This window comes from Brassica rapa, chromosome A06 (genome assembly GCF_000309985.2).
Source record: "Brassica rapa cultivar Chiifu-401-42 chromosome A06, CAAS_Brap_v3.01, whole genome shotgun sequence".
Lineage (NCBI taxonomy): Eukaryota > Viridiplantae > Streptophyta > Magnoliopsida > Brassicales > Brassicaceae > Brassica > Brassica rapa.
Window position 1 is genome coordinate 9466785 of NC_024800.2, and position 25208 is coordinate 9491992.

At 36.2% G+C, this 25208-nt stretch overlaps 4 protein-coding genes and 2 long non-coding RNA genes across 9 annotated transcripts; 5 read left to right on the forward strand and 1 right to left on the reverse strand.

Annotated features, from left to right (window-relative positions):
- The first annotated feature begins 402 nt into the window (after positions 1-402).
- On the forward strand, positions 403-3738 carry LOC103873006 (auxilin-related protein 2). Of its 3 annotated transcripts, none has more exons than XM_018652603.2 (9): positions 403-1147; positions 1274-1488; positions 1586-1764; positions 1862-1979; positions 2049-2149; positions 2449-2514; positions 2776-2865; positions 2974-3150; positions 3384-3738. In XM_018652603.2, the coding sequence occupies exons 1-9, from the start codon at positions 672-674 to the stop codon at positions 3420-3422; spliced, it is 1461 nt and encodes a 486-aa protein (XP_018508119.1). In that variant the 5' UTR covers positions 403-671; the 3' UTR covers positions 3423-3738. The 3 variants fall into 3 exon arrangements, with proteins under 3 accessions (XP_018508119.1, XP_009149684.1, XP_009149683.1); XM_009151436.3 differs by having other exon boundaries at positions 404-1147; positions 1583-1764; XM_009151435.3 differs by having other exon boundaries at positions 409-1147; positions 1559-1764.
- A 482-nt stretch (positions 3739-4220) lies between these two features.
- On the reverse strand, positions 4221-6439 carry LOC103873007. 2 transcript variants are annotated; one of them, XR_633806.3, is made up of 4 exons: positions 6004-6439; positions 5718-5856; positions 5568-5623; positions 4221-5476 (listed from the first exon to the last, which is right to left on the reverse strand). It is a non-coding gene; the product is annotated as an uncharacterized LOC103873007 (long non-coding RNA). The 2 variants fall into 2 exon arrangements; XR_633805.3 differs by having other exon boundaries at positions 5753-5856; positions 6004-6430.
- Positions 6440-6468: 29 nt separating this feature from the next.
- Positions 6469-8730, forward strand: LOC108868844. Its single transcript, XR_001955078.2, has 2 exons — positions 6469-6591; positions 7312-8730. It is a non-coding gene; the product is annotated as an uncharacterized LOC108868844 (long non-coding RNA).
- Positions 8731-13715: 4985 nt separating this feature from the next.
- LOC103873008 lies at positions 13716-15975 on the forward strand. The gene has a single exon (XM_009151437.3). It carries the CDS (start codon positions 13752-13754, stop codon positions 15864-15866), a length of 2115 nt encoding a protein of 704 aa, XP_009149685.1. The 5' UTR covers positions 13716-13751; the 3' UTR covers positions 15867-15975.
- A 3687-nt stretch (positions 15976-19662) lies between these two features.
- Positions 19663-21979, forward strand: LOC103873010. The gene has a single exon (XM_009151438.3). It carries the CDS (start codon positions 19703-19705, stop codon positions 21818-21820), a length of 2118 nt encoding a protein of 705 aa, XP_009149686.1. The 5' UTR covers positions 19663-19702; the 3' UTR covers positions 21821-21979.
- LOC103873011 (replication factor C subunit 4) lies at positions 21938-25109 on the forward strand. Its single transcript, XM_009151439.3, has 12 exons — positions 21938-22170; positions 22270-22348; positions 22471-22550; positions 23085-23207; positions 23336-23405; positions 23485-23558; positions 23816-23936; positions 24023-24085; positions 24179-24238; positions 24338-24463; positions 24536-24622; positions 24853-25109. The coding sequence occupies exons 1-12, from the start codon at positions 22127-22129 to the stop codon at positions 24943-24945; spliced, it is 1020 nt and encodes a 339-aa protein (XP_009149687.1). The 5' UTR covers positions 21938-22126; the 3' UTR covers positions 24946-25109.
- The last annotated feature ends 99 nt before the right edge of the window (positions 25110-25208 follow it).

A 25208-nucleotide genomic window follows, 5' to 3' on the forward strand; every position in this document is an offset into this window, starting at 1 on the left:
TCTGGTTTGGTACATGTGAAGTTTGGGTTTCTTTTAGCCTAATTTTTTTTTTTGCTAAAATAGCCTAAATTTTTTATTTATTTTTTTGCTAAAATAGCCTAAATTTTCTCATTATTCTAAATGAATTGTCCATTGTAAAAAAAATATGTATTAAAGAATGTATGCGCCTTAAAAAATTAAACCAAGCCAACTAATGATATACAGAGTAGACAGGGTGTACCAATTTATGTGTTCTGTAATGTGACTGCAATAATCACAATTTAAGCTAAAATAAAACTTACAAAATTAAAATGATTTATTTTAGTGGGATCTTTTTGTGTGTTGGAAAAAAAGAAGAAAATAGTATGGGATGGGATATAAAAAGGGGAAGGTGGGAATTTAAAAAAAAAGGAAAGCCATCTGTCTCGGACCCCACACCAACCCATTCATTTGTGTGTGTGTGGGTTAATCAATCAATCGTCATCGTCGTCGTCGGTGCCTTCCTTGTCAGATTTTTATTTGTAGAGAGAGAAAAAAGGAGACGACGATTGTTTTCTTTCCATCTTTCTACATTCTCTCCGTTAATCCACTATTCAGAGAATCTCTCCCCCTCCCAATCTTCATCATAAGATCCCTGATTTTCACGGGATCGATCCAGCCAAATTTTGTATATCTCAGATCAATCGGATCCAATGGACGAGTTCGGTGTCCTTACGGAGCGCTATGGGATCAAGCCCCAAGGCAAATCTGCTCCAATGGCTGCCTCAAAGCGTTCTCACAACACTCCCAATTGGAAATCGTACGCTTCATCTTCTTCTTCCAATAAGGTATCTGGTAACGGTGACGACATTTTCTTCACCTCGAGCTCGACTACTACTACCATGAACGGCGCGAGTTCTGGTGATTTCGATGTATTCGGTGGGATGAACAATAAGAATAGCAAGTCGTCATCTTCAGCGCATGCTGATGACTTGTTTGGTGCTATGCCCACCGCTCCCAATAATGATGATGATATTTTTGGATCATTCTCTTCCTCTACCAATCAATACCCTCCCGTTGATGATTTGTTGGCTGGATTTGGTGCTCTTAAATCCCAGACCTTCAACCTCAACAATTCATCCGCTTCTGATGAATTGATTCCTGGTTTTGGTTTTGCTACTTCTCACAGGTTTGTATGAGATTCTCATCTTTGGAATGTGCTAATCTCTTGTGATTTGGTATTTTGGAATTTTAGATCACCTTTGGAGATGAAATCGTTTATTTAGTGTTTTTTTGTTTGTTGTTGACTTTTCAGCAAGACTACGGCATCCAACTTTGTTGATACTGACCCTTTTGTGGTTCTGGAATCAACTATGTCCGGCGCACATTCTTCTTCCGGTATCTTCGTGGATCCACTGGATGCATTTGCTGCTTCCGTCAGCTCTCAGGGGCAAAAACCATCTAATAATACCACACATTCTTCTACAAAGCTCAAGCCTCCCCCTAAACCAACGCAAAAAGTGAACAGAGGTTAGTGTCTCTTTGATGTTGAGTATTTATTTCACTGGTATCTAATTAGTCTGAGGGATTATTTGCACAGCTAAAAGTTCTGTGATGTCTTCAGTAGACGAACTTGACGACTTTGCCATGGGTGGTACCATGCGCCGTAGTGCCTCGGCCTCTGACGCTGCTAGTAAATATAGAGAAGCTCAAGAGACTAAACAGTTTGGTGTTGATGACCTTGACTCCTTTTTCAGCTCTGGGCCTCGCTCCAGCAGTGTGCCCAAATCGCGGACAGCAACTGAAGTAATAACGACTTTTGAAATGTTTCTATATTCCATTTTTCAAATAAAGAAAAATCTGTTCTATATGTGTATCCTTATTCTTTCTTTCTGATGCAAAGGCACCTCGCAAGCCAGCAGTCAACGTCCCAAAAAAGACGACTAATGGGGTTTCTAGTGCAAAGAAGCCTCCTGCTCCAGCAGCAAATCTGGTGGATGACTTTTCTGCGCTTTTTGGAGGTATGTCTTGTGAAAACATGTCTTTTCCAGCAATTGGTTGCTTTCTTAGAAATGTTTCTCTGTCTACAGAGGATCCTCCTATATTTAAAGAATTTGAGGAAATCCCAGGGGAGACCGAAGAACGAAGAAAGGCCAGATGGGATCGTGAACAGAGAACAAAGAGCCGTGTGGTATGTTTTGGTCATTTTTATTTTCTTTTGAATCTTCTGGTGCAATCCTTACTCTTTTTCTCGTCTGCAGCCTATGATGATATCTAATTAAGTTAAATACTGGTACTAAAACCTATGTTGAATTTTATTTGTGCTTGAAATTACCCCTTCTCATTTCAAAACTGGTGATATTATTGTGAATTCTGCAACGAACTTATACGTTCGATTTTGCTATATGTTCATCAATGTTTAGCTTGTACTTGATTGCATAGTTTTTGTTCTAGATGGTTTTACACTATTCGGTGGCTTTGATAATGTAGGCACAAGCTGTAGCTGATATGAACAACCGTGATCATCAATCTCGGATCGAACAAGAACAGAGAACTGTAAGTTATGCTTTTCTTGACATTTATGCTTGTCTATGTACATTGACCTTTTGAATTTATCAGTCTTCATTATGATAATGCTGTCTGTCTATGGGCAATGACCTTTTGGATTTGTTAATCTTCACTATGATAATGCTGCTTTTGAAATATTTTACATTTCCTTTTGTTGTCTAAATCTACTTAGAGTCTCTTTGTTCGTGTGTTAATTAAATACCATTACCAAATACCAACGATGGTTTCCTTGTTAAACTTGCTTTTCAGAGAATTTCTGAGACTGCTGATGCTGAGATAAAGCGTTGGGCAACTGGAAAAGAAGGAAACATGCGTGCCCTGTTATCTTCCTTGCAAATCGTGAGTTTTTAAATAATTTTAAGTTACAAAAAAATGTACTGCTACAGCTGTTTATTCTTTTGGTCCTCCAAATTTCACAGAGTTCTGGTTTTGGCTGAACGATGACAGGTACTCTGGCCTGGATGTGGTTGGGAGGCTGTTTCTCTAACAGATTTGATTACTTCTTCAGCAGTCAAGAAAGTCTATAGAAAGGCAACGCTGTATGTCCATCCCGATAAAGTTCAGCAGAAAGGAGCCACCCTTGAACAGAAATATATTGCCGAAAAGGTTTTCGACATTTTGAAGGTATTTTCTCACTAGACTGCACGAGCAGCTCTCTTTCTGGAGTCAATTGTATACAAAAGTTGACAGAAGCTTAGTAGCTGGACCACAACCTCTGTTAGTAATTTGAAGGAATCTTGGTTTCTTGTATCTTGCAAAGATCCACAAAGCTTACACTCAGCTTTAAGCAAATTGCCTTAGAGTAGAGTGTTTGAATGATGTTGTTGCTTAACTTCATAAAAATGTGCAATGAACAGGAAGCCTGGAACAAGTTCAACAAAGAGGAGCTCTCGTAAGCCCATATATGTTTCGGATCTAGTTTCCCCCAGAGTTCTTCGTTTCAGGTTTGAGAACAGTTTCCTTCCAGTTGAGCTTGAATCAGGACAGAGTACGTCTAGCAATGGTTGAGTAAGAGGTAGAGACACTTAACAAGACTGGGTAACTGCTTTTTTGTGTCTCTATGTATCTCTACCCAAAATCGTCTGCGAGTCTCCTTGAGTCTTATCTCTCTCTCTCTCTCTCTCTCTCTCTCTCTCTCTCTCTCTCTTTTATTCTTTAACAGTAACCTGGTACTTTTCATCTTTATGTTACACCATTTTTTTTTAAAGACCATGGGGATATTGTATAGCCCCAAAAAAACAATAGATTTACTTTTATATGAATATACTAGAGTCGGCCCGTCCTACGGGCGGGAAATTATAATAAAAACTATTTTATACTAATTTTATGAAATATTTTAAATCACTATAGATTGAAAACGATATTATAAACAAATAAATAATAAAAACGAATTGAGATCATATTGTTATATTTAATAAATATTTTTTGTTTGAATTAAAATAACAATAGCTTTCATTATTATTTATGTTAGAGAATAAAAAATTAGCAATAACTAATTCAGAAAGTGTAATAATATATAATTTATTTCAAGAAGATTCAAGTTCTAAAAAACATTTACGCAATTACATAAAAATTTAAAATATTAATCTTGGGTTGGTCGACAGTTGACAGACGTAAACGTAATACCCTTTCAAATTCTTGTTCTCAAACATTAATAACTGGTATGTTTATTTTTAATGTGTCTTGATTTTTTAAATTTTTCTGTGGAATATGTTTTAGGTCATTGTTTAATTTAATTATTATCATTTTTATTGTGGCTGTTTATTTAATAAAATACAATTTCATTCTCATGTGAATTTCATTTTCGTTTATTTGGTAGTTAAAATCAGATTATTAATGTCTATATGATGTGATTTATTTTGGATTTAAAAATATTTCAATATGTTTTATTTGTTCTTATATATTTTGTCTAAATAATTATTTTAAGTGAAAATTTGTATTTATAATTTTATATTGAAATCCTGAAACCAACACCAAATCAAAAATTAGATTGGACTTGTTTTTTCTTAACTTTGAACCAAGCTAAGTAACTGAATATAATAGTTAAAATCATTTAAATCAATTTATGATGAGATTAATAAGGGCAATCTGAGCTTGTGAAAGATTTGATCATATTCCCTATCCCTAATCTCACGTATAAATTTTTTTTCTGTTTTGACAAATACCTTATTTATTTTAAAATTCCATTAGAAAAGTTTACAGATTTAAAATTTTGTGATGTTATTATTTTATTAATTTCTATCTCTTTGTATTTGTTTGTATCTCTTATAGAAATTGAAGTTAATTTTTTTGATAACAACAACAAAAATCAGAAGAATATTAAAACATGGCAAGCCAGTGCCAGCTTGTGACTTGTATTTCTGTGCCATTTAATAAATACTTTTTCATCTTCGTAGGCTTCTGTTGCTAGCTCTCGATTTTCTATAATCTGTATCTCTTAGAGCTTCCAGTTCCTCTTTCCTTTTTAATGGTAGAACTAAAATCTTAAATTCACCCATTTCCAAATCTCTCACTAAAAAACAATGAAGATTGTGTATTTCTCTCGATGCAACACTAACAACCATTTTCGTCATATCCTTCTTTTCTTTTTACTCTACGCTTCACCATCAAAGTCTTTGTACAGAGGAATATATCATCTTATAAGCTTTAAAAATGTTTTTTTTTTTGAAAGACTTCATGGCCTTTGATCGAGAGACTAACGGAACGGAGTTGTGTTTCCAATATTACTTACTTTCCAATTTACTGTGGAAAGGCTAGCATAAGTGAGAGATCAGAGAAATAATATAAACTCTAATCTAGAAAGCTACAATAACCAATTGGTATGAAAGAATATCTACTAAAAGATAAACCTGTTGGTTGGAACGTGCTTTAAATCTTGGTACTTTTGATCTCAACTTCTCTGCTTGGTCATAAAGGTTGTATTGCGAAGCAAGAGATTCAGAAGTGTTTACTGCATTCACAAAATGAGACATTGAATATATAGCCAAAACAAAAGCTGAACAGAAAGTTTCTAGGTTTTATAACATTTTCACAAAAAGAACCTGATCCAACGCATCATGACAAAGTGTTGCAGAATGGTGCAAGGGTAGCTTGAATACTGCGAGTAGAAGTAAAAGCCATCCGTTAATTAGATGTTGAGTCAAATACAATAGACTGAAACAAATCGCCAGTGAGAATATCATCAAGATCACCAGTCATCTCATATCTCAAAGAATAGTAAACATACAAACTTGAAGCCATCACATCACGGGTTCTCTTGTTTAAGTTGTTGAGGCGAGTAACGCTAGCTGAAAAGAGCCACATCGCTTGAAGTTCCTATTTTCCCAGAATCTGAGCAACCTCACATCCACGTTGGAAGAAACAATTAATGGCCGGATTTCAAATTAGAAAATAGAACAGAGGAGTTAACCATGATATTGAAAAAATATCGAATGCTATTGGAATTGTGAAGATGATTCTCAAGGGATGAGGCCTTACCTTTTTATAGGTGGAGATCCACCGATTGGAAGAGGGATACGGATCATTGAATGAATGATCTTGGTTGCAGATGGTGGTAAGAGTTAAGATCTCGTTAATAAAGTTGAATCAATGCAACTTGTAACTCATGTGAGGAGAAGAATAGATAACGAAACGACGCGAACCAACAGAAACGCAACGATTATTGACGAAAGTGATCCTCCATTAAAGACTCAAGACCTCCATTAATAGAAAACGCAGTAGGCGATGAACCCTAGATATGAGTGTCGGCTTCACAACTACAAAGAAGAGGCACTTTACGGACCAATAACTGAACAAAAGCCCACAAATTTCCTTTTGTTTAATGAAACGGTAAGTTTCATTACCGAGTGACACGTGTCGCGTGCAAGAGAGCCTAATTTATGACGTGGCATCCTAGGTGGCATAGGTGGGAGAGAAGCAAAGCCTTTTATATATATAAAGATGTTGAATGTTCTTAACAGCGCAGAGATAGCTATGTTACTATTCATCACCATACCCTAAAGATAGCATCACGCATAAAGTGAAGTATAAAAACGGCATTATTACGAACACAAGCGATGCCGAATGGTAATTCTCAGTGGCTGTTTCAGAAAATATTTAATAGTCATAATTTGAATAAAATATTATTATATATTTAATATAATAGATTTCAAAAATGTATATTATTGTCACACTTTAAATAATAATATTATCAATAAAACAAACCTACAAAAGTTCATTTCGAATATTGTTATTATATAAAAAACTGTGCCAAAAAAATAAAAAAAAAGTAAATAAAAATGATAGTGGTAACGAAAAAACAAGTAGCTTTGAATTTTGTCAATTGAAGTTTTGGTGAGGCGAAAATATATTAAGAGGAAAACATAATTTATAGAAGCATATCTGCTAAAAGTAAAACAAATTACGAGAACAATAAATGATGTTTTAGTTTTGGTGAAAACGGAAAGATAATTATGTGGCAGATGCTTTGTAAAAAAAGAAATGTAACTTACAAAAACTAAAGAACCAATTTTAAAAAGTCAAATTAAATGTATGGTCATTGGTCATAGAGTGACTTAAACGCATGTTAGAGAAGTTAATAGAGGATAATTACACCAAATGTGGCATTGAATTTAGATAAACCAACTAATTTGATTTCTGATATTTAACTTAGACTAGTAGCGGAGTCCCGCCCAAGCACGGAGTTTTTCTAAGTTTGTTTATTTTAAGTTGTTATTTTTCTGGTGATAGTCAGACTATTGGTAATTTTTGCATTGTATTCTTAACTTTCTAGATTTGTATATATAGTGATGGAGATGTAGGAGTTGCCAGCAGCTAAGGGAAAAGTATGTTATTGTATTAGTACATAACACTTTGATATATGACTACCCTTTGTGGGTCGGTGGTTTATTCTCCTTTTGTTTTTTTTACTGTCACCCAAAATAAAATACATATTATATCCATTTCACTTATTGTATTGTGTTTCAGTGTGAGGTGACTTTTTTTTTTTTGTGTTCATAGATGCCGTTTTTTTTTATTTTAACTGAACTTTTTCTTATCAACTCCCCTAACTAGTAATTGGGCAGTGACTTAGACCAGTGAGTATAGTATTCTGATATGCAATAGGAGGGGAAAAAGCAGCCATGTAAATGAATTGTTGCTGCTAGAAAAGTAAGTCTATGGTATTAGTTAGTCTGGCACCAGTGAGTTTTGTCATTTGGTATTGAAGGCAAAATATGTAGCATTGTCTTTCCATCTTTAACAGCCAACCCAATTTGATACCTGAGAAGTTGTGCGTTTAGTGTGAATTTTTATTCAAACTTGGACATGGCTTGGGCTCTGAATATATATATGATTACTTGGTACCTAATGACACTGGTGATATTGGGTAATACACATTTGTTGCAGCGTAATGCAGTCCTAGATTTTACCAACTTTGTGCTGCAACCTGTGCAACCATCCATTTTATTGCAGGATCCTAGCTTTACAAACAAAGTCAGCTTCCTAAGGCTTCACATATGGCAATAGAGGAAAGTTTGGTTAGGACATGTTTAATGCTTATTGTTTTGAGATTATATGAATTTATAATGATGAACACCTGGTCATTTAACTTGGAGAGTTACGTGTAGAGGTCTGCAACTGACCACTGTTACTTCTTCTGAATTCCCCCCATTGTCTTAACACATGGGAAAGCCTTTGTTGCTGCAACTCCCAAGCTGCGTCAGAAAGTAGACTGTATGAGACATACCACAAATTTTAAGAAAATATATCCTAACAACAGACAGCAGTAGAGGTGATGTTTGAAGTGCAGAGCATAACCCATCGTGTGAAATGCGCTATAACGCGCAATTGTATATCGAATGTGAGAAAAAAAGAGGAAGAGGAACACGGGCGTACACATGCATTTCCATGAGACTTCCCTGGCCTATTGGTAAACTCTAATGGCAGGAATGTTTTTCTATATTTTTAGGGAATTCATTCTTTAAAAATCTTGATTGGATGAATAATAGATTTTGGAAAAACAAAAACAAAAAAATAATCCAAAAACCACAAACAATGATCCTCTAAAATATGTTCTTTAGTTTTTGTAGGTTACCTTTCCTTCTTTCTATAGGGCATCTGCCACGTATTTTTCTTTCATTTTTCTCCAAAATTAAAACATCATTTATTGTTCTTGTAATTTGTTTTTTTTTTTTGCAGATATGCTTCAATAAATTATTTTTTCCTCTTGTTATTTTCCACCTCACCAAAACTTCACTTGAAAAAATTCAAAACTACTTATTTCTTCACTACCACTATCATTTTTATTTACTTTTTATTTTTCTGGTACATTTTTTATATAATAACAATCCAAATGCATGTTTAATAATTTCAGGCAATGAACTTTTGTATGTTTATTTTATTGATTATATCATCATTTAAAGTGTGATAATAATATATATTTTGAAATTTATTATATTAAACTAGGCAAAGAGCCCGTGCGATATCGCACGGAAACTCATTTTATAAAAAATATATTATAATCTATAATTTATAATTTTATATGCCTGATAAAAAAATTAAATCATATAAATAATTAAATTTAATTTTGATGATTAAAATATGATTTACAAAGTATTCAAATATATATATATATATATATTTTATAAACCTTAATGTTCCCTTTAATTTTTTATCAAAACACATATTGCATACAATTGTATCTTCATCTTTTTTAAGTTTTTTCATACATTTTTCACATGATAGTTATCTTCAACCACTTTTTGAACAAAATGCAATTTTTTTATTGCATGATATATAATTTTTTTTTCCTATTTAAGACATAATATTAAAATTATTAGTTTATAATTTTAAACAATTATAATTTGTATGTTGGTAATTGTTATTTTGTATATTTATCTACCTGCTTTATTTATTGAAAATGAATATTCAGAAAATTGAATATTGTAATAAATATATGTTGATTTACGTTAATATGACCCGTCTCATTTATAATTTTTTTTTAATTTTTGGAAGAGTTCTTATAAAATACCAACACTTATTATATAAACTAACACATTACTTAAATAAAACCAATATTTTTTAAAGCAATCCCACTTTGAGATGAAAAGACACCTTGTGTAGATGAAAAGTTGCAACTTTGACATTTTATTATTAGTAGATTAGTGAAAATTTGATTTGAAAAATGCATGGGAGAGACTATTTATAGATTTTTTAAAGCCTGTTTGAATAGTCACAACACTTCAATATGAATAGTTGCATTCTTCTAATACTCACAACTTCTCATTTTTTAAAAGATATTAGTGAATAGTCACAACTTTTAGACTATTTTTAGAAGGACACAACCTTACAACATAAACTTTTAGAAAAGACACAACTCTCTACACATATTTTTCAAAAGACACAACCTTTCAACATAATTGAAGTTCACAACCTTATGAATTAATTGGAAAAGACACAACCTTACTACATAGAACTTTTAGAAAAGACACAACCCTTTACACTACTTTTTCAAAAGACACAACCTTTCAACATAAGTGGATTCACAACCTTAGAAATTAATTGTAAAAGACACAACCTTCCAACATAGAACTTTTAGAAAAGACACAACCCTTTACACTTCTTTTTCAAAAGATACAACCTTTCAACATAAGTGGACTCACAACCTTTGGAATTAATTGGAATTGCTATTATTAGTAGATATATAATAGTATTTTTTAAAAATTATTATCCCCGTTAAATTATTTTCTAAATCCGTCACTAAGCTGCATCAATTAAATATCATAAATCAAATTAATAGGCCTAATTCGCCTGAATTCAATGACACATTTGGTGTAAATATCATCTATTGACCCCCTTTACATGCGTTCAAGTCCACTCTCTGACCCCTACATTTAATTTTACTTTTAAAATTTGTTATTTAATTTTTGTAGGTTACGTTTCATTTTTTTGTATAAAGTATCAGCCATATAGGTTTTCTTTCCTTTTCCACCAAAATTAAAAACATCAATTATTGATTGTCTTTGTAATTTGTTTTACTTTTGCAGATATGCTTACATAAATTATTTTTTCTTCTTGTTATATTTTGCCTCATAAAAACGTCACTTGACAAAATTCAAAGCTACTAATTTCTTCATTACCAATATCATTTTTATTATTATTATTTTTGTACAATTTTTTATATAATAGCAATCATATGCATGTTTAATAATTTTAAACAGTGAACTTTTGTATATTTATTTTATTGGGATTTTCATCATTTAAAGTGTGAATAATATATATTTCTGAAATTTATTATATTAAATATATAATAACATTTTATTTGAAATATAACCCCAATTAAATTATTTTCTAAATCTGCCACTGAGCGTTTAAATATCAGAAATCAAGATAGTATGCCTAGTTCACATGAATTCAATGACACATTTGGTGTAAATATCCTCTTTTGACCCTCTTAACATGTGTTTAAGTCCACTCTCTCACCCATACATTTAATTTTACTTTTTTAAATTGGTTATTTAGTTTTTATAGTTATCTTTTTTTATAACTACTATGTGATCTCAAAGGCTTTCTATGCTCAAGGACTAATCACCACGAGATCCATAAAAATCCATGTTTTCTTGCAACTTAACGTGTTTATGGGTGGTCAAGGAGAACCAAGGGCGGAAGCTCCAGCCAGAATCTAGGACATAAGCTCTAGCTGGAACTCTTTTATCACTAAGCCAAAACCACTTGGTTTCGTTTTTGTAGGTTATGTTTCCTTTTATGTACAAAGTATCTGCGATATAGTTTTTCTTTTCTTTTTCACCAAAACTAAAATATTATTCACTGTTCTTGTAATTTGTTTTACTTTTTGCAGATATGCTTCTACAAACCTCACTTGACAAAATTCAAAACTACTTATTTTTTCATTACCACTATCATTTTTATTTACTTTTTATTTTTTTGTACAACTTTTTGTATAATAACAATCAAATGCATGTTTAATAATTTTAGACAATGAACTTTGTATGTTTATTTTTTTGAGATTATCATCATTTCAAGTGTGATAATAATATATATTTTGAATTTATTTTATTAATATATATTAATATTTTATTTTATTGAATTTATTTGATCAGAAATCAAATTAGTGGGTCTAGTTCACTTAAATTTAGTGGCACATTTGGTGTAAATATCATTTATTAACCCCCTAACATGCGTTGAAGTCCACTCTCTGACCCATACATTTAATTATACTTTTTAAAAATTGGTTATTTAGTTTTTGTAGGTTACGTTTCCTTTTTTGTATAAAGTATCTGCCACATATTTTTTTTTCTTTTTTTACTAAAATTAAAACATCGTTTATTGTTCTTGTAATTTGTTTTACTTTTTGCAGATATGCTTCCATAAATTATTTTTTCTTCTTGTTATATTTTCGCCTCACCAAAACTTCATTTGACAATATTCAAAGGGTTTATTTGTTAAATAACCAAAAAAAGGCAAAGTTAGTTTTCTAAAGAGATGCTAGAGAGAGATAGAAACAGAAAAGTAGAGAGTGTGTGTGTCTTTGGTTACTTAGTCGATATTGGTTTTTTTAGTGATGATCTTATTACTAAATTTTACCGTTAATACTGCATATATTCCTAAATTTTACTGTTAATACTGCTAATATTCCTAGATTTTATGGGTGCAATTTCTCATATTCAAAACTACTTATTTCTTCTTTACCACTATCATTTTTATTTTTTGGTACAATTATTTATATAATAACAATCAAATGCATGTTTAATAATCTTAGACAATGAACTTTTGAATGTTTATTATATTGATTATATCATCATTTAAAGTGTGATAATAATATATTTTTTAAATTTATTATATTAAATATATAATATCATTTTATTTAATTATGTCCCCGGGTAAATTATCTTCTGAATTCGCCATCAGAAAGAAATTAGAGATATGGATAATACCTAGTGACAAAAAAAAGAAAAAGAGAGATATGGATAAGACCACTAGGAGAAGTAGTAGCAACAAAGTTCCAAACCACAAGTAGTGAGTGCAAAGAAAATATCTATACACCGTATGGAAAAAAATGATCTCATAAAAGAACGTAGATGGTATCATGCCGTAGCGATATCTGGGTAAATCATTTCGTTATTAATGTTATCTTTATCGATCTATCAAAGCCAGGATTATCTAAATGTGCTAGAAGGATTTGTACCACTGCGACATGATACCATCCAGGTTGTATCCAAACCATAAGAGTCCACGGAAACAACTAGACACCCAATAATTGGAGAGTGGGATCTTGTAGGCATTTTTTGTTCCCTTCGGAGCTATACAGAAAGAGATCATATATTCAGTAGCAAGCATCTTTCAAATTCAACAAGGCAGATCCGTAAAATCACATAGCAGTTAATCTAGCCTAGTTTAATGTCATAATAATTGCACACTGTTCATGCATTTTTAGTATATACTCATTCCGTTTTATTTTAATTATCGTTTTAGATTTGGACACACAGATTAAAATATATTTAATTTTGTATATTTACTAAATGAAAATACTATTACCAATACATCTAAGTATCTAACCATATTTTAACCAATAAAAATAGATTAAAATATAATGTCAATAAATTTTGTATTAAAACTATAAAATGACATTTATTATGAAACAAAAATTTTATTCTATAATGAGTCAATGACATTTAAATTGAAACAGAAAGATAATAGTTTGGTACTTTTTCTAATTCAAGTAAGACATGCTTGCTGATTTGTGTGATTAACCTCTGTTTATCTATAATTGAATATTTAAGATAAAATCTAAGAGATATACACATTTATTTGGATTTAAATCTGATGATCTGTTACTAAATTTTACTGTTAATACTGCTAATATTCGTAGATTTTATTTGCCTCAAATCATTACTTCCCCGGTAACGTCAAGATCCTATCCTGTAATGTTCCCAGTGTAATCATCCATGACCTTCAAATTCAGATTGATATTTTTCCAAAACTACCACCAATCATATCAATTTCATCCCAAACAAACAAGGAAATTGAAACTTTTTTTATCACCTAAAAAGGAAATAGAATCAAATAAATAAACTTAAAAGGCAAGGAATCTTCTTATTTAGTTAATAGAATATAAATTTCCCGAATTAGTCAAAAGCTTTAAAAATAAAAATGTTATCCTCGTCAGCACTTACAACTATTATATAATGCTCCCGCCAATTGCCAAATCCCAAACATTCAGACAACCCATGAAAATCATGAACTCGACTCTAGTCTTCTTCGCATTCTTCCTCCTCTCTCTCTTCTGCTTATCAGCTTTAGCCGAGACCTCTCAAGCTTCTGATGGCTCAACCATCTTGTTCACAACAATGGGTAGCTCCACTTTCGAGTTCGACATCTTCACCCTCCCCACCAGCCGTCGTCCTCCATCTCCTTCCGATGAGCACCGTCTCACCGACGGAAAATCCATCAACTTTAACGGCCACTTAGCGTCTCCTTCTCCGGCGCTAATCTCCCTTCTCCCCAATACATCCGGGATCCAGCCACAAGACAAGTCTCTTCTCCATCTCATCTACGTCACCGAGAGAGACGGCGCGCCTACCTTACACTACGACGTCGTTCACGGCGATAATAAAGGAACCAGGGTTCAAGTCCCGTTACTGTCAGAACAACAGAGTGGCATGAGTGTAAACTCGATGAAAGACACTCCCGTCGTAACCAACGAGCATCTTGTCTACGTGTCGACTCACGAGAACTCCGGTAAGCCCATGGCGAGTTGGGCCGCGGTCTACTCCACCGAGTTACGAACTAAAGCGACTCAGCAGCGGCTGACGCCTCCTGGAATCGCTGATTTCTCTCCGGCTGTGTCTCCGTCCGGGAACTGGACCGCCGTGGCTTCCTACGGGGAGAAAGGTTGGAGTATCGTGTCGAAGGAGCTTAGCACGGACATCTACGTTTTCCTGACTCGCGACGGGACTCAGCGAGTCAAGGTGGTTGAACAAGGAGGATGGCCGAGATGGACCGACGAGTCGACTCTTTATTTCCACCGCAAAAGCGACGACGGTTGGATCAGCGTGTACCGTGCGGTTTTACCGAAAACCGGACCGGTTTCCACCAAAACCGTAACGGTTCAACGAGTCACGCCTGCTGGTCTTCACGCGTTCACACCAGCCACGTCACCAAACAACAACGACTTCATCGCTGTGGCTACAAGGAGACCAGAATCTGAAATCCGCCACGTGGAGCTTTTCGACTTGAAGAAAAACGAGTTCGTCGAGCTGACTCGTCTCCTGTCTCCGAAGAGTCATCACTTCAACCCGTTCCTTTCCCCTGACTCGTCCCGAGTCGGGTACCATACCTGCAGAGGCGACAAAACGGGACGAACGAACCCTCACAATCTCCTCCAAAAGCTCAAAACCACTTCTGAGGATTTATCTCTCTTCAGATTCGACGGCGCGTTCCCGTCTCTCTCCCCCGAAGGCGATCGTTTCGCATTCGTCACGTTCACGGGAGTTTTCGTAGTGAACCAAGACGCTTCCGGTCTACGCCAGATTCTCCCAAATATTGGATTCGGAACGGTTTGGGATCCGGTTCGACGCGGGATCGTGTACACAAGCTCAGATCCCAGTCTTAATCTCACAGTTCCCGGCTTAGTAGGGACACATAAAATCAATATCCTCGCCGTTAACGTCGATGCACAAAACCCGTCAGCCGCCGTTAAAAAACTAACGACCGGCGGCCAAAACAACGCCTTCCCGTGGCCATCACCCGACGGTAAACGCATCGTGTTCCGGTCTGACCGGTCCGGTACGAAAAACCTTTACATTATGGACGCGGAGAAGGGCGAAGCCGGTGGTTTGTTCAGACTAACCAACGGTAACTGGAACGACACGATTGCCACTTGGTCTCCAGACAATAACTGGATCGTGTTCGCATCGAACCGGGAATATATTGGTACGTTATTGATGGATTTGTATGTGGTTCACCCGGACGGGACCGGTTTAAGGAAGGTGGCGCAAAACTTGACCGGTGGAGTATCCATGCATCCCATGTTTAGTCCAGACAGTAAAAGAATCGTGTTCACCACTACTTATGCTGCTATTTCAGCAGAGCCTATTGGTAATCCCAAGTTTAACGTCGCGAGTAGTGAGATTTTTACTGTGAATTTGGATGGTTCTGATTTCATGAGGCTCACGCACAACTCGGTTGAAGATGGACCGCCTCTGTGGTTTCCGAAGATCAAAGCTACTGGTGATGTGGCCTGGCCCAAGAGGTTTGGGGCTAGCTGCGCTTTTGAAGATTTCAAGTCGCAGAATACGACCGTCAAAATGAATAAGCGGTCATTGATGTGTCCCTCACAATAGTTTGTTATTTAATAACTTACTGTTTGAGTTGATAACTTTGTTATAGTGATATCTTATAATGTATTGGAAATGAATAAGGAATAATTTAGTATTGTACTTTAAATTTCTTGATATCTTTGGGTGGTAAATTTATGAAAGAATGGCAAAATACATTTTCAAAAACTAGCTAAAGACATTTCATGAGAATTTGATTAATTTTCTCGTATCCATTAAACTAAAAGTCTGAGGTACGTAGGATCATAGTTACCTAAAACCAGCAAGCGGATATGTTGATAGCTATGATCTTTGTATTCAACCGATACATAATGAGAATATTTTTATCAGTAAACTGTGTGGCTGATAAATGGTTGTTGATATCTTTTGGTGGTAAATTTATGAAAAAAATAAGTTTTCTGACTTTTTAGCTAGGATTGCGAGGTATTTCCATAGAAAACTTTGTTTTGTTGGTTCTTCTATTCCGGTTTGGTCACTCAAACCACCTTAAGTCTGCGTAATAGAATAGCCGTTTGTTGTATAAAAAAAAAAAAAAAAACTAAAAACATTTCATGAGAATTTGATTAATTTTATCGTATCCATTAAACTAAAACTCTGCGGTACGTAGTAGGATCATAGTTACCTCAAACCAGCAAGCGGATATGTTGATAGCTATGATCTTTGTATTCAACCGATACATAATGAGAATATGTTTATCAGTAAACTGTGTGGCTGATAAATGGTTGTTGATATCTTTTGGTGGTAAATTTATGAAAAAAATAAGTTTTCTGACTTTTTAGCTAGGATTGCGAGGTATTTCCATAGAAAACTTTGTTTTGTTGGTTCTTCTATTCCGGTTTGGTCACTCAAACCACCTTAAGTCTGCGTAATAGAATAGCCGTTTGTTGTATAAAAAAAAAAAAAAAAAACTAAAAACATTTCATGAGAATTTGATTAATTTTATCGTATCCATTAAACTAAAACTCTGCGGTACGTAGTAGGATCATAGTTACCTCAAACCAGCAAGCGGATATGTTGATAGCTATGATCTTTGTATTCAACCAATACAAAATGAGAATATGTTTATCAGTAAACTGCGTGGCTGATTAATGGTTATTGGGATAATGTGCTACATTTGTATTGGTGCATATGTTCATTTGGGACGGTGTTAGACTTTTGGCTGCTTTTTTGTTTTATAAAACTAGCTATTTAGAAAAAGAAGATGGAACCAGAGTATATTCAAATTGATTGTCATTCTCTTTTACATTGATTATTGTCTTAGAATGGCTTGTAATTTTGTATGTGTATTTTTAATGAAACCACAATAATATTCAAATTCATATGTCTTGGTTACAATTCAATTAAATACCCAGTCATATATGGGTATTGGGTATCATCTAGCATCTTCAATGATAGGGATGCACCGATACAAGTTAACCAGCCAAGTCTTGACGTCTTATACCAATTGGATTGGAAATAAGATACAAGTCCGTAAGTCTAACATTTTCTATGATGTTGAAAACAAACACAAATTAACTTTGAAAAAAAAATTAAAAAAAAAACAAAACACAATTAAAACAAATATTACTCTAGAGTTTCTAAATTGATTAGTGAAATAAATATTTACCATGAGATGTAAAGGAGGGAATTTGGTGTGGGCATGGCAAAACCTCCTGAAACTCAGACCATTGGCGTATGATTATGTAAGGTATAAAAACAATGATGGGAGTTCGGTCTCTTTTTGGTTTGATGACTGGCTTGGAGTTGGAAATTTGATATACGTCACATGGATCTGGGAACTCGGTACCTTGGGGTTATGCGTTCTGCAACGCTTGCTGATGTGTCTGATGGATACAGTTGGAAGATTCGTAGTAGGGGAGAGCGTTGATACCCTGAGCTATATGCTAAAATTGCTGCTGCTAGTCTCCCTCATCCACAATCACAATTTGGTGCTGATAGGGTGCTATGAAAGAATGATAATGAAGATTACAAGGAAAGCTACTCATTTGCAACAACTTGGAATTACTGAGAACCAAGAAAATCAATGTCTCTTGGCGACATCTTGTTTGTTTGGACACAGCACATCGACAATCATTTATGACTTGGCTTGTATTCCATAACCGGCTCTCTACAGTGGACAAGATAAGGACGTGTGGTATTGATCAAGGTTGCATGTTGTGTGGGGAAACAAATGAAACAAGAGACCACTTATTCTTTGCATGTCAATATACTTATGGGCGAACATTGCTGGGAAGTTGCTTGAAGAATCCATCTAGTCGGATTGGGATGATACAATCACAACATTGTTGCACACTTCTCATAGTCGGCTAGACAGAATTCTCATGAAGATGGTATTTCAGACCATTATATACCATTTGGAGGGAAAAAATTCAAAGCGTGGACATCTACATACTCGATCATTCGGAGCATTGACAAAATGATTCGTGATTGTATTTCCTCTCTTCATTATGCTAGAGATCACCCATTGAAAGGGTTACTAAGACGATGGTTCGAGATTAGTTCAGTTTGATACTTGGTACACCCACTCTTTTAATCTTTCTTTTTAGTTGAGTCTTTACATTCTCCACTTTGTAAATGATCCAGTTTTATGATCAATAAATTTGATATTCAATAAAAAATAATATTTACATTCTTTTAAACTAGTATTTATACTATTTCAAGAATTCGATATTCATTTTCTCTTTAAGAAAACATAACTCGATATTCATTTTCTCTTAAGAAAACATCTTTATCTCACTGGTGAATAAAGATTTAAGCATTTTTAGAATCAACAAATGACAATGTTATAAGTGGATGTTTACGAGCTGCAGCGAACCTGATATATATATATATATATATATATATATATATATATATATTTCATTGACAAAGTAATATCCAGTAGATGCCAAAATCAGGATGAATCCGTGAACCACCTACTCTTTCAATGCCCATATGTGTATCACCAAATGGGGAAATGGCTGGGTCCTTGCTTGAAAACCTCAATCGAGTGTTAACTAACCCAAATATGGAGGAGTGCGATGTCGATTAGAAGGGGAAGAAATGGTGAATATAGCTGGTCCAATGATCTACAGAAAGGTAAAATGGTGTCCTCCATCACCAAATTGGAATGTATTACTAATTTAAAAGAAATCATGATATACCTAATTGCAGAGTTGTGAGTTATTAAAAAAAACTAATGGTGGAACTGATGAACTTCCTAACTGAGCATTACTTATATGAAGGGATTCACCACTAGAATAACATCGAAATTTTGTTGACATGCCAAACCACAACCGATCAAATATGTAGTTGTATTTTGACTGCAAGTCCAACCTGTGTTCATTTGGGTTTGAGACGGTACTAGCCTTTTGTTTTGGCTCACCATCCACTTAGCATTAACCAACAAAGTCTCACAACAACCATTATTTATCGTCCTCAACATATAGACTTCACATATGTTATATTCAACGACTATCGTCATGAGTGATGTGATACTTAACATGGAACGTATTACTCTTCTCTCATACGTTTATCTTCTTTTTATCGTCTTGTAAATTAAATCGACAGTTGAAAAGTAGCATTCACCATGCTGGTTCTGGATCGGAACAAAGACTATTTTCTCCAGTCATCCAATACAAGAGACGCAAAATCTTCTACGCAGAAAACAGTATAGTAGTTTATTACTTTATTTATCAACTTTACAATTATAGATTCCACGAGTGAGCGGCACGTGTCAACATTATCTCGAAATGGGCCCACACTGCCACAATGACGTCATCACTTACACCACTCTCTTGCAAACGTTTCTCTGCTTTATAAAATTTCAGATATCATCTCCATCTTGTGGCAACCAACCGGCCATGAATTTTACTCCGCTTATACTCTTCGCGTCACTTCTGCTTCCGCTTCACGCATCGGCGGAAGAACATCAGAACTCAAACGCCAACGGTGGCGACACCATCGTGTTCACCACTCTAGGACGATCGCGCTACGAATTCGACGTATTCGCCCTCTCCACAACCCGTCCGCCGTCGATCTCCGGAGAGATTCGGATCACCGACGGGGAATCGGTGAACTTCAACGGCTACTTCCCGTCTCCATCTCCGGCGCTCATCTCTCTACTCCCCGACGCAACCCTAATACAACCGGGAGATTCCTCTCCTCTCCACCTCATCTACGTCACCGAGAGAAACGGTACTTCGAGCATTTACTACGATCTACTTCACGGCGGAGATCCCGATTCCAAAAGTAAAAGACGATCGATGTTAGAAGCAACTTCTCGAGTCCAGATTCCGTTGCTATCCAACGCTGATCATCGGAGTGGCAATACGGTAAATTCGTTTAAAGATAAGCCTAGTTTAAGCGGTGAGTTTCTCGTCTACGTGTCAACACATGAGAACTCAGGTGAGCCGAGGACTAGCTGGACCGCTGTTTACTCCACCGAGTTGAGAACCGGGTTGACTCGGAGGCTCACGCCGAGTGGAATCGCTGATTTCAGCCCTGCGCTGTCGCCGTCCGGGAACTTGACCGCCGTGGCTTCGTACGGAGAGCGAGGATGGACAGGGGAAGTCGAGGAGCTTAGTACGGACATCTATGTATTCTCGACTCGTAACGGGACTCGCCGAGTCAAGGTTGTGGAGCACGGTGGTTGGCCGTGTTGGGTCGATGAATCTACTCTGTATTTCCATAGAAGAAGCGATGATGGATGGATCAGTGTTTTCCGAGCGATCTTACCTCAAAGCGGATCGTTGAGTACAGAGTCAGTGAACATTCAGCGAGTCACACCTCCGGGTGTTCACGCTTTTACACCTGCCACGTCACCGAACAACCATAACTTCATAGCTGTTGCGACGAGGAGACCAGGCTCGGATTACCGCCACGTGGAGCTGTTTGATCTCAGGAGGAGCGAGTTTACAGAGCTGACACGTTTGGTGGCGCCGGAGAGTCACCATTTGAACCCGTTCCTCTCCCCTGATGGGTCACGAGTTGGTTATCATAGTTGCAGAGGCCAGGCTAATGGGCGGAGAAGTCCTTTGCTTTTCCTTGAGAACATACAAACGACTACAAGTGATCTCTCTCTTTTCAGAATCGACGGTTCGTTTCCGTCCTTCTCTCCAGCGGGTGATAGGATCGCATACGTGAGAATGCCTGGTGTGTATGTGGTGAAGCCTGATGGTTCGGGGCGGCGTGAAGTCTACGACGGGATGGCGTTTTCCACGGCGTGGGATCCGGTTAGACCAGGAAGGGTGTACACTAGCTCAGGTCCAACGTTTGCTACAGAGAGAACAGAGGTTGATATCATCTCCATCGATGTTGATGCTGTAGACAAGTCTTCTTCCGTGAGAAGGCTAACGACAAACGGGAAGAACAATGCTTTCCCTTGGCCATCTCCCGACGGGAAGCTGATCGTGTTTCGTTCCGGGCGGTCTGGTCATAAAAACCTCTACTTGATGGATGCTGAGAAAGGCGAGACCGGTGGTCTTTGGAAGTTAACGGAAGGTGCGTGGACCGACACTATGTGCAGCTGGTCACCTGATGGAGAATGGATCGCGTTTGCATCAGATAGAGAAAGCCCTGGCTCGGGTAGCTACGAGCTGTTTTTGATCCACCCGAACGGAACAGGGTTAAGGAAGCTGATCCAGAGCGGCACTGGTGGGAGAACTAACCACCCAATCTTTAGCCCGGACAGTAAAAGTATTGTCTTTACATCTGATTACGCTGGGATATCAGCAGAACCGATCTCGAACCCGCATCATTACCAACCATATGGTGATATCTTCACGGTGAAGCTGGATGGCTCTAATTTAAGGAGACTGACGCATAACTCATATGAAGATGGGACTCCTGCATGGGCTCCTCGGTTCATTAACCCAAGTGACGTGGTGTTACGCAAGAAGAATGATTCAAGTTGCGCGTTCGAAGACTGTCACTGGCTCAATAAGAACCCACCACTAAAAGGCCAAAAAATCTCATGTTAATATGTATAATGATTACACAACTATTTTGAGTATCCTTGTTCATAGAGCTGCTGCTCCACTGTAAGATGTATTCCAGCTTGGAACTATAGTTATAGACTTGTACGAGAGATGCCAATGTATATGCATATCGTATTTGAATAATACTGTGTGATTAATATATGCATAAGACTTCACTAATGAGGCTCGTATATCATACTGCCAAACCCTCTCATCCAGCTAGAGGGTTTATGGCGGGAGCGGGAAGGAGTTATAAAGGTGTCTCCTCTCCTCCCTGGGATGGTATTATTGTAAAGGAGAGAAAGAGTAATGGCGCCAGTTCTTCAGAGCGCACAGCCATGGGTTGAGAAATAGTACGACTTATCCTTACTGAATTTATCTTCCCGTCGACAGAACTCGTGTCGGATTTTAACTCGGGTTTCTTTTTTTTTTTTCTCGATTTGGTTTTCAAGCCGGCCGAAGCAGGTGAAGGACGTGGCGCATCAGGAGGAGGTGGTTCGGGTCCTCACCAACACTCTCGAGACTGCTAACGTAATCCGACAGAACACTCTTGGCTATATCTCGAATGATTATATTTGATTTCAGTTACAATTGTGAAAACCCTAGATGACGGATTCGATCTCAATTCTGGGTTTGTGTTTTTGTGGTTGCAGTGTCCGCACATGCTCTTTTATGGACCGCCAGGCACAGGGAAAACCACTACGGCACTTGCCATCGCCCACCAGCTATTTGGGTATACAAAGCTCAAACTCTGATTTGAACTATGCAAGTAGTTGCTTGATGGATATTTGATTGATTCATTTGAGTGTGCTAACCTGTACGACCTTTAATATCATACATCCATGTTTGTGCTTCGGATTAACTCTAATAAGATTATAATGCGGATGCTGAGAATAATTTACTCGCAGACTGTGTTGTTGCATTGTGGTATACCAAGTTTTCCAATTAGGTAGCTAGACAGTTACTTAAATTCAATATAATAGTAGTATCCATTATGTGGTGTTGCTATGCAAGTGTTTAGGTTTGAGAGATTCTAATCTTCTTTCCAACAAATTGAAAGCTAAGTTTTCTTGTTCTTTGTTCCATGGGTGTGTCAAGTTAGTTAGTTTAAGCTTGCTTATTTGTGGGGTTTGTATAACATGAGAGTGTCGTTTGTTTGCTTTTTATTTATTTATTTTGATGTGATTGCTGGCTAATTGAATCTTTGTTTAAGCTTCTTTTGTTACTTGAGTTTTAGGTGAATTAACTAAGGAGTCTTTTATTACAGACCTGAATTGTACAAGTCAAGGGTGTTGGAGCTGAATGCTAGTGATGACAGAGGGATCAATGTTGTTCGGACAAAGATTAAGGATTTTGCTGCTGTAGCTGTTGGGTCCAGTAACCGTCAAGGGTATGATAAATTCCTTTCTTTTTATATTTTTGGCTATTGTCAAGTTTCCTTTTTTCTTTGCCAGTTTCTCGTTTCTGCTTTTGTTGTGTTGTGTGCATTTCATCTAAGACCACAATATTATATTTCAGTGGTTATCCTTGCCCATCATTTAAGATCATCATCCTAGATGAGGCTGATTCGATGACAGAAGATGCTCAGGTACTCTGAACATCTTTAACCACAACATTTTGTACTTTGAATAATGGGTGTACCATGAACTATGTGACTGATTGTGCAGAACGCCTTGAGGCGCACAATGGAAACTTACTCCAAAGTCACCAGATTCTTCTTCATATGTAATTATATCAGCAGGTAAATTCTTTTACTATGGTACCTAAATGTTGGTTAATTTCCTCGTCCATTCAATTGTATCTCACTGTCATTCATTCTTCGATTTTTTTTCTCTTTGGGAATGTTAAATGATTGAATTTCGTTCATAGGCTCGTAAGTTTAATGAATGAGTTGCTAGAAGAAAACATTTTTTACTTACTCATGATGAAGAACATATTGTGGAGCGCTGAACTATGACCGATTCTGATCACCCTTAACTTTTATTTCTTATTCTCAAGGATCATAGAGCCCCTTGCTTCAAGATGTGCCAAGTTCAGGTTTAAACCACTTTCTGAAGAAGTTATGAGTAACCGTATATTGCATATCTGTAATGAAGAAGGTCTCAACCTTGGTGGTGAGGTGTGCACATATGCTTCAAGCTCTGCTCTTTCTTTAGCTTAGTCTTTGTCAAAACTGCTTATACTACTAGTTAATATTCCATGTAGGCTCTTTCAACTTTGAGCACCATATCACAAGGTGATCTCCGGAGGGCAATCACGTATCTGCAGGTTGGTTGAAACTGTCATGTAAAATATATAGTTAATGGACGATATTATTAACTGTTAAATTTTTGATCAAGTCTTTCTTCTTAAATATTACAGAGTGGTGCCCGGTTGTTTGGATCAACAATAACGTCCACGGATTTACTCAATGTGTCTGGGGTAAGGATGAAGATAATCGACTTTCGCGTGTCTAATAATTTCATTAAAAGTAAAAGTCAAGTCATATAGTTAATTTTGGATGTCTTTTGAACTTTTCAGGTAGTCCCTCTGGAGGTAGTCAAGAGATTTTTTACTTCATGCAAAAGTGGTGATTTCGATATTGCAAACAAGGAAGTGGACAACATTGTTGCAGAGGGATATCCTGCATCTCAAATCATCAATCAGGTTTTGCACGATTAAATCTCGCAATTGTGTGGTCATAACCAATTCTGAGTTCTGATACAAGTCTCCTTTCAGTTATTTGATATAGTCGTTGAGGCTGGTGATGACATAACAGACAATCAAAAGGCTAAGATCTGCAAATGTCTAGCTGAAACAGATAAGGTGAGACTTCTCTTCTGCTGGATTCTCTTTTCCTTCCTTATGCCTCATCTATGTAGTTAGTTTAAGACTCATGTGAGAAAAGTTACCATGATCTCTGCTCAATTACATAACAATTAAGTGAAGTTCAAAACTTCAGACTCGTCTCTTTCATTGTCATTTGGATCATTAAGATATGTTTCAGTCTTAGTTAAAGAGTGTTTCATCTTGTTCCCTTTTCGATGTGCATGCAGCGACTTGTAGATGGTGCGGATGAGTACCTGCAGCTTCTGGACGTGGCAAGCAATACAATTACTGCACTCTCAGAAATGGCTCAAGATTACTAAAGCAAATATCCTCTAAAACTTTGCATCTTGGTTTGAATTTTGGTTGGTGCTTGTGTTGAGTTTTTGAAACGGACATCTACCGTATGAATTTGTCATAATGGCACTTTTGAGTTATTATTATTAAATGTTCAAAAAAAAAGTTGGGAGGTTACAACTGAAAAAAAGTTGGGAGTCAATTGCAGACAGAACCTGATTCTGCTGTTACCGTTTTGTTTTGTTACAACTTACAACAGTAGGTCTTTTGGTAAACTAAACTTTTTTTA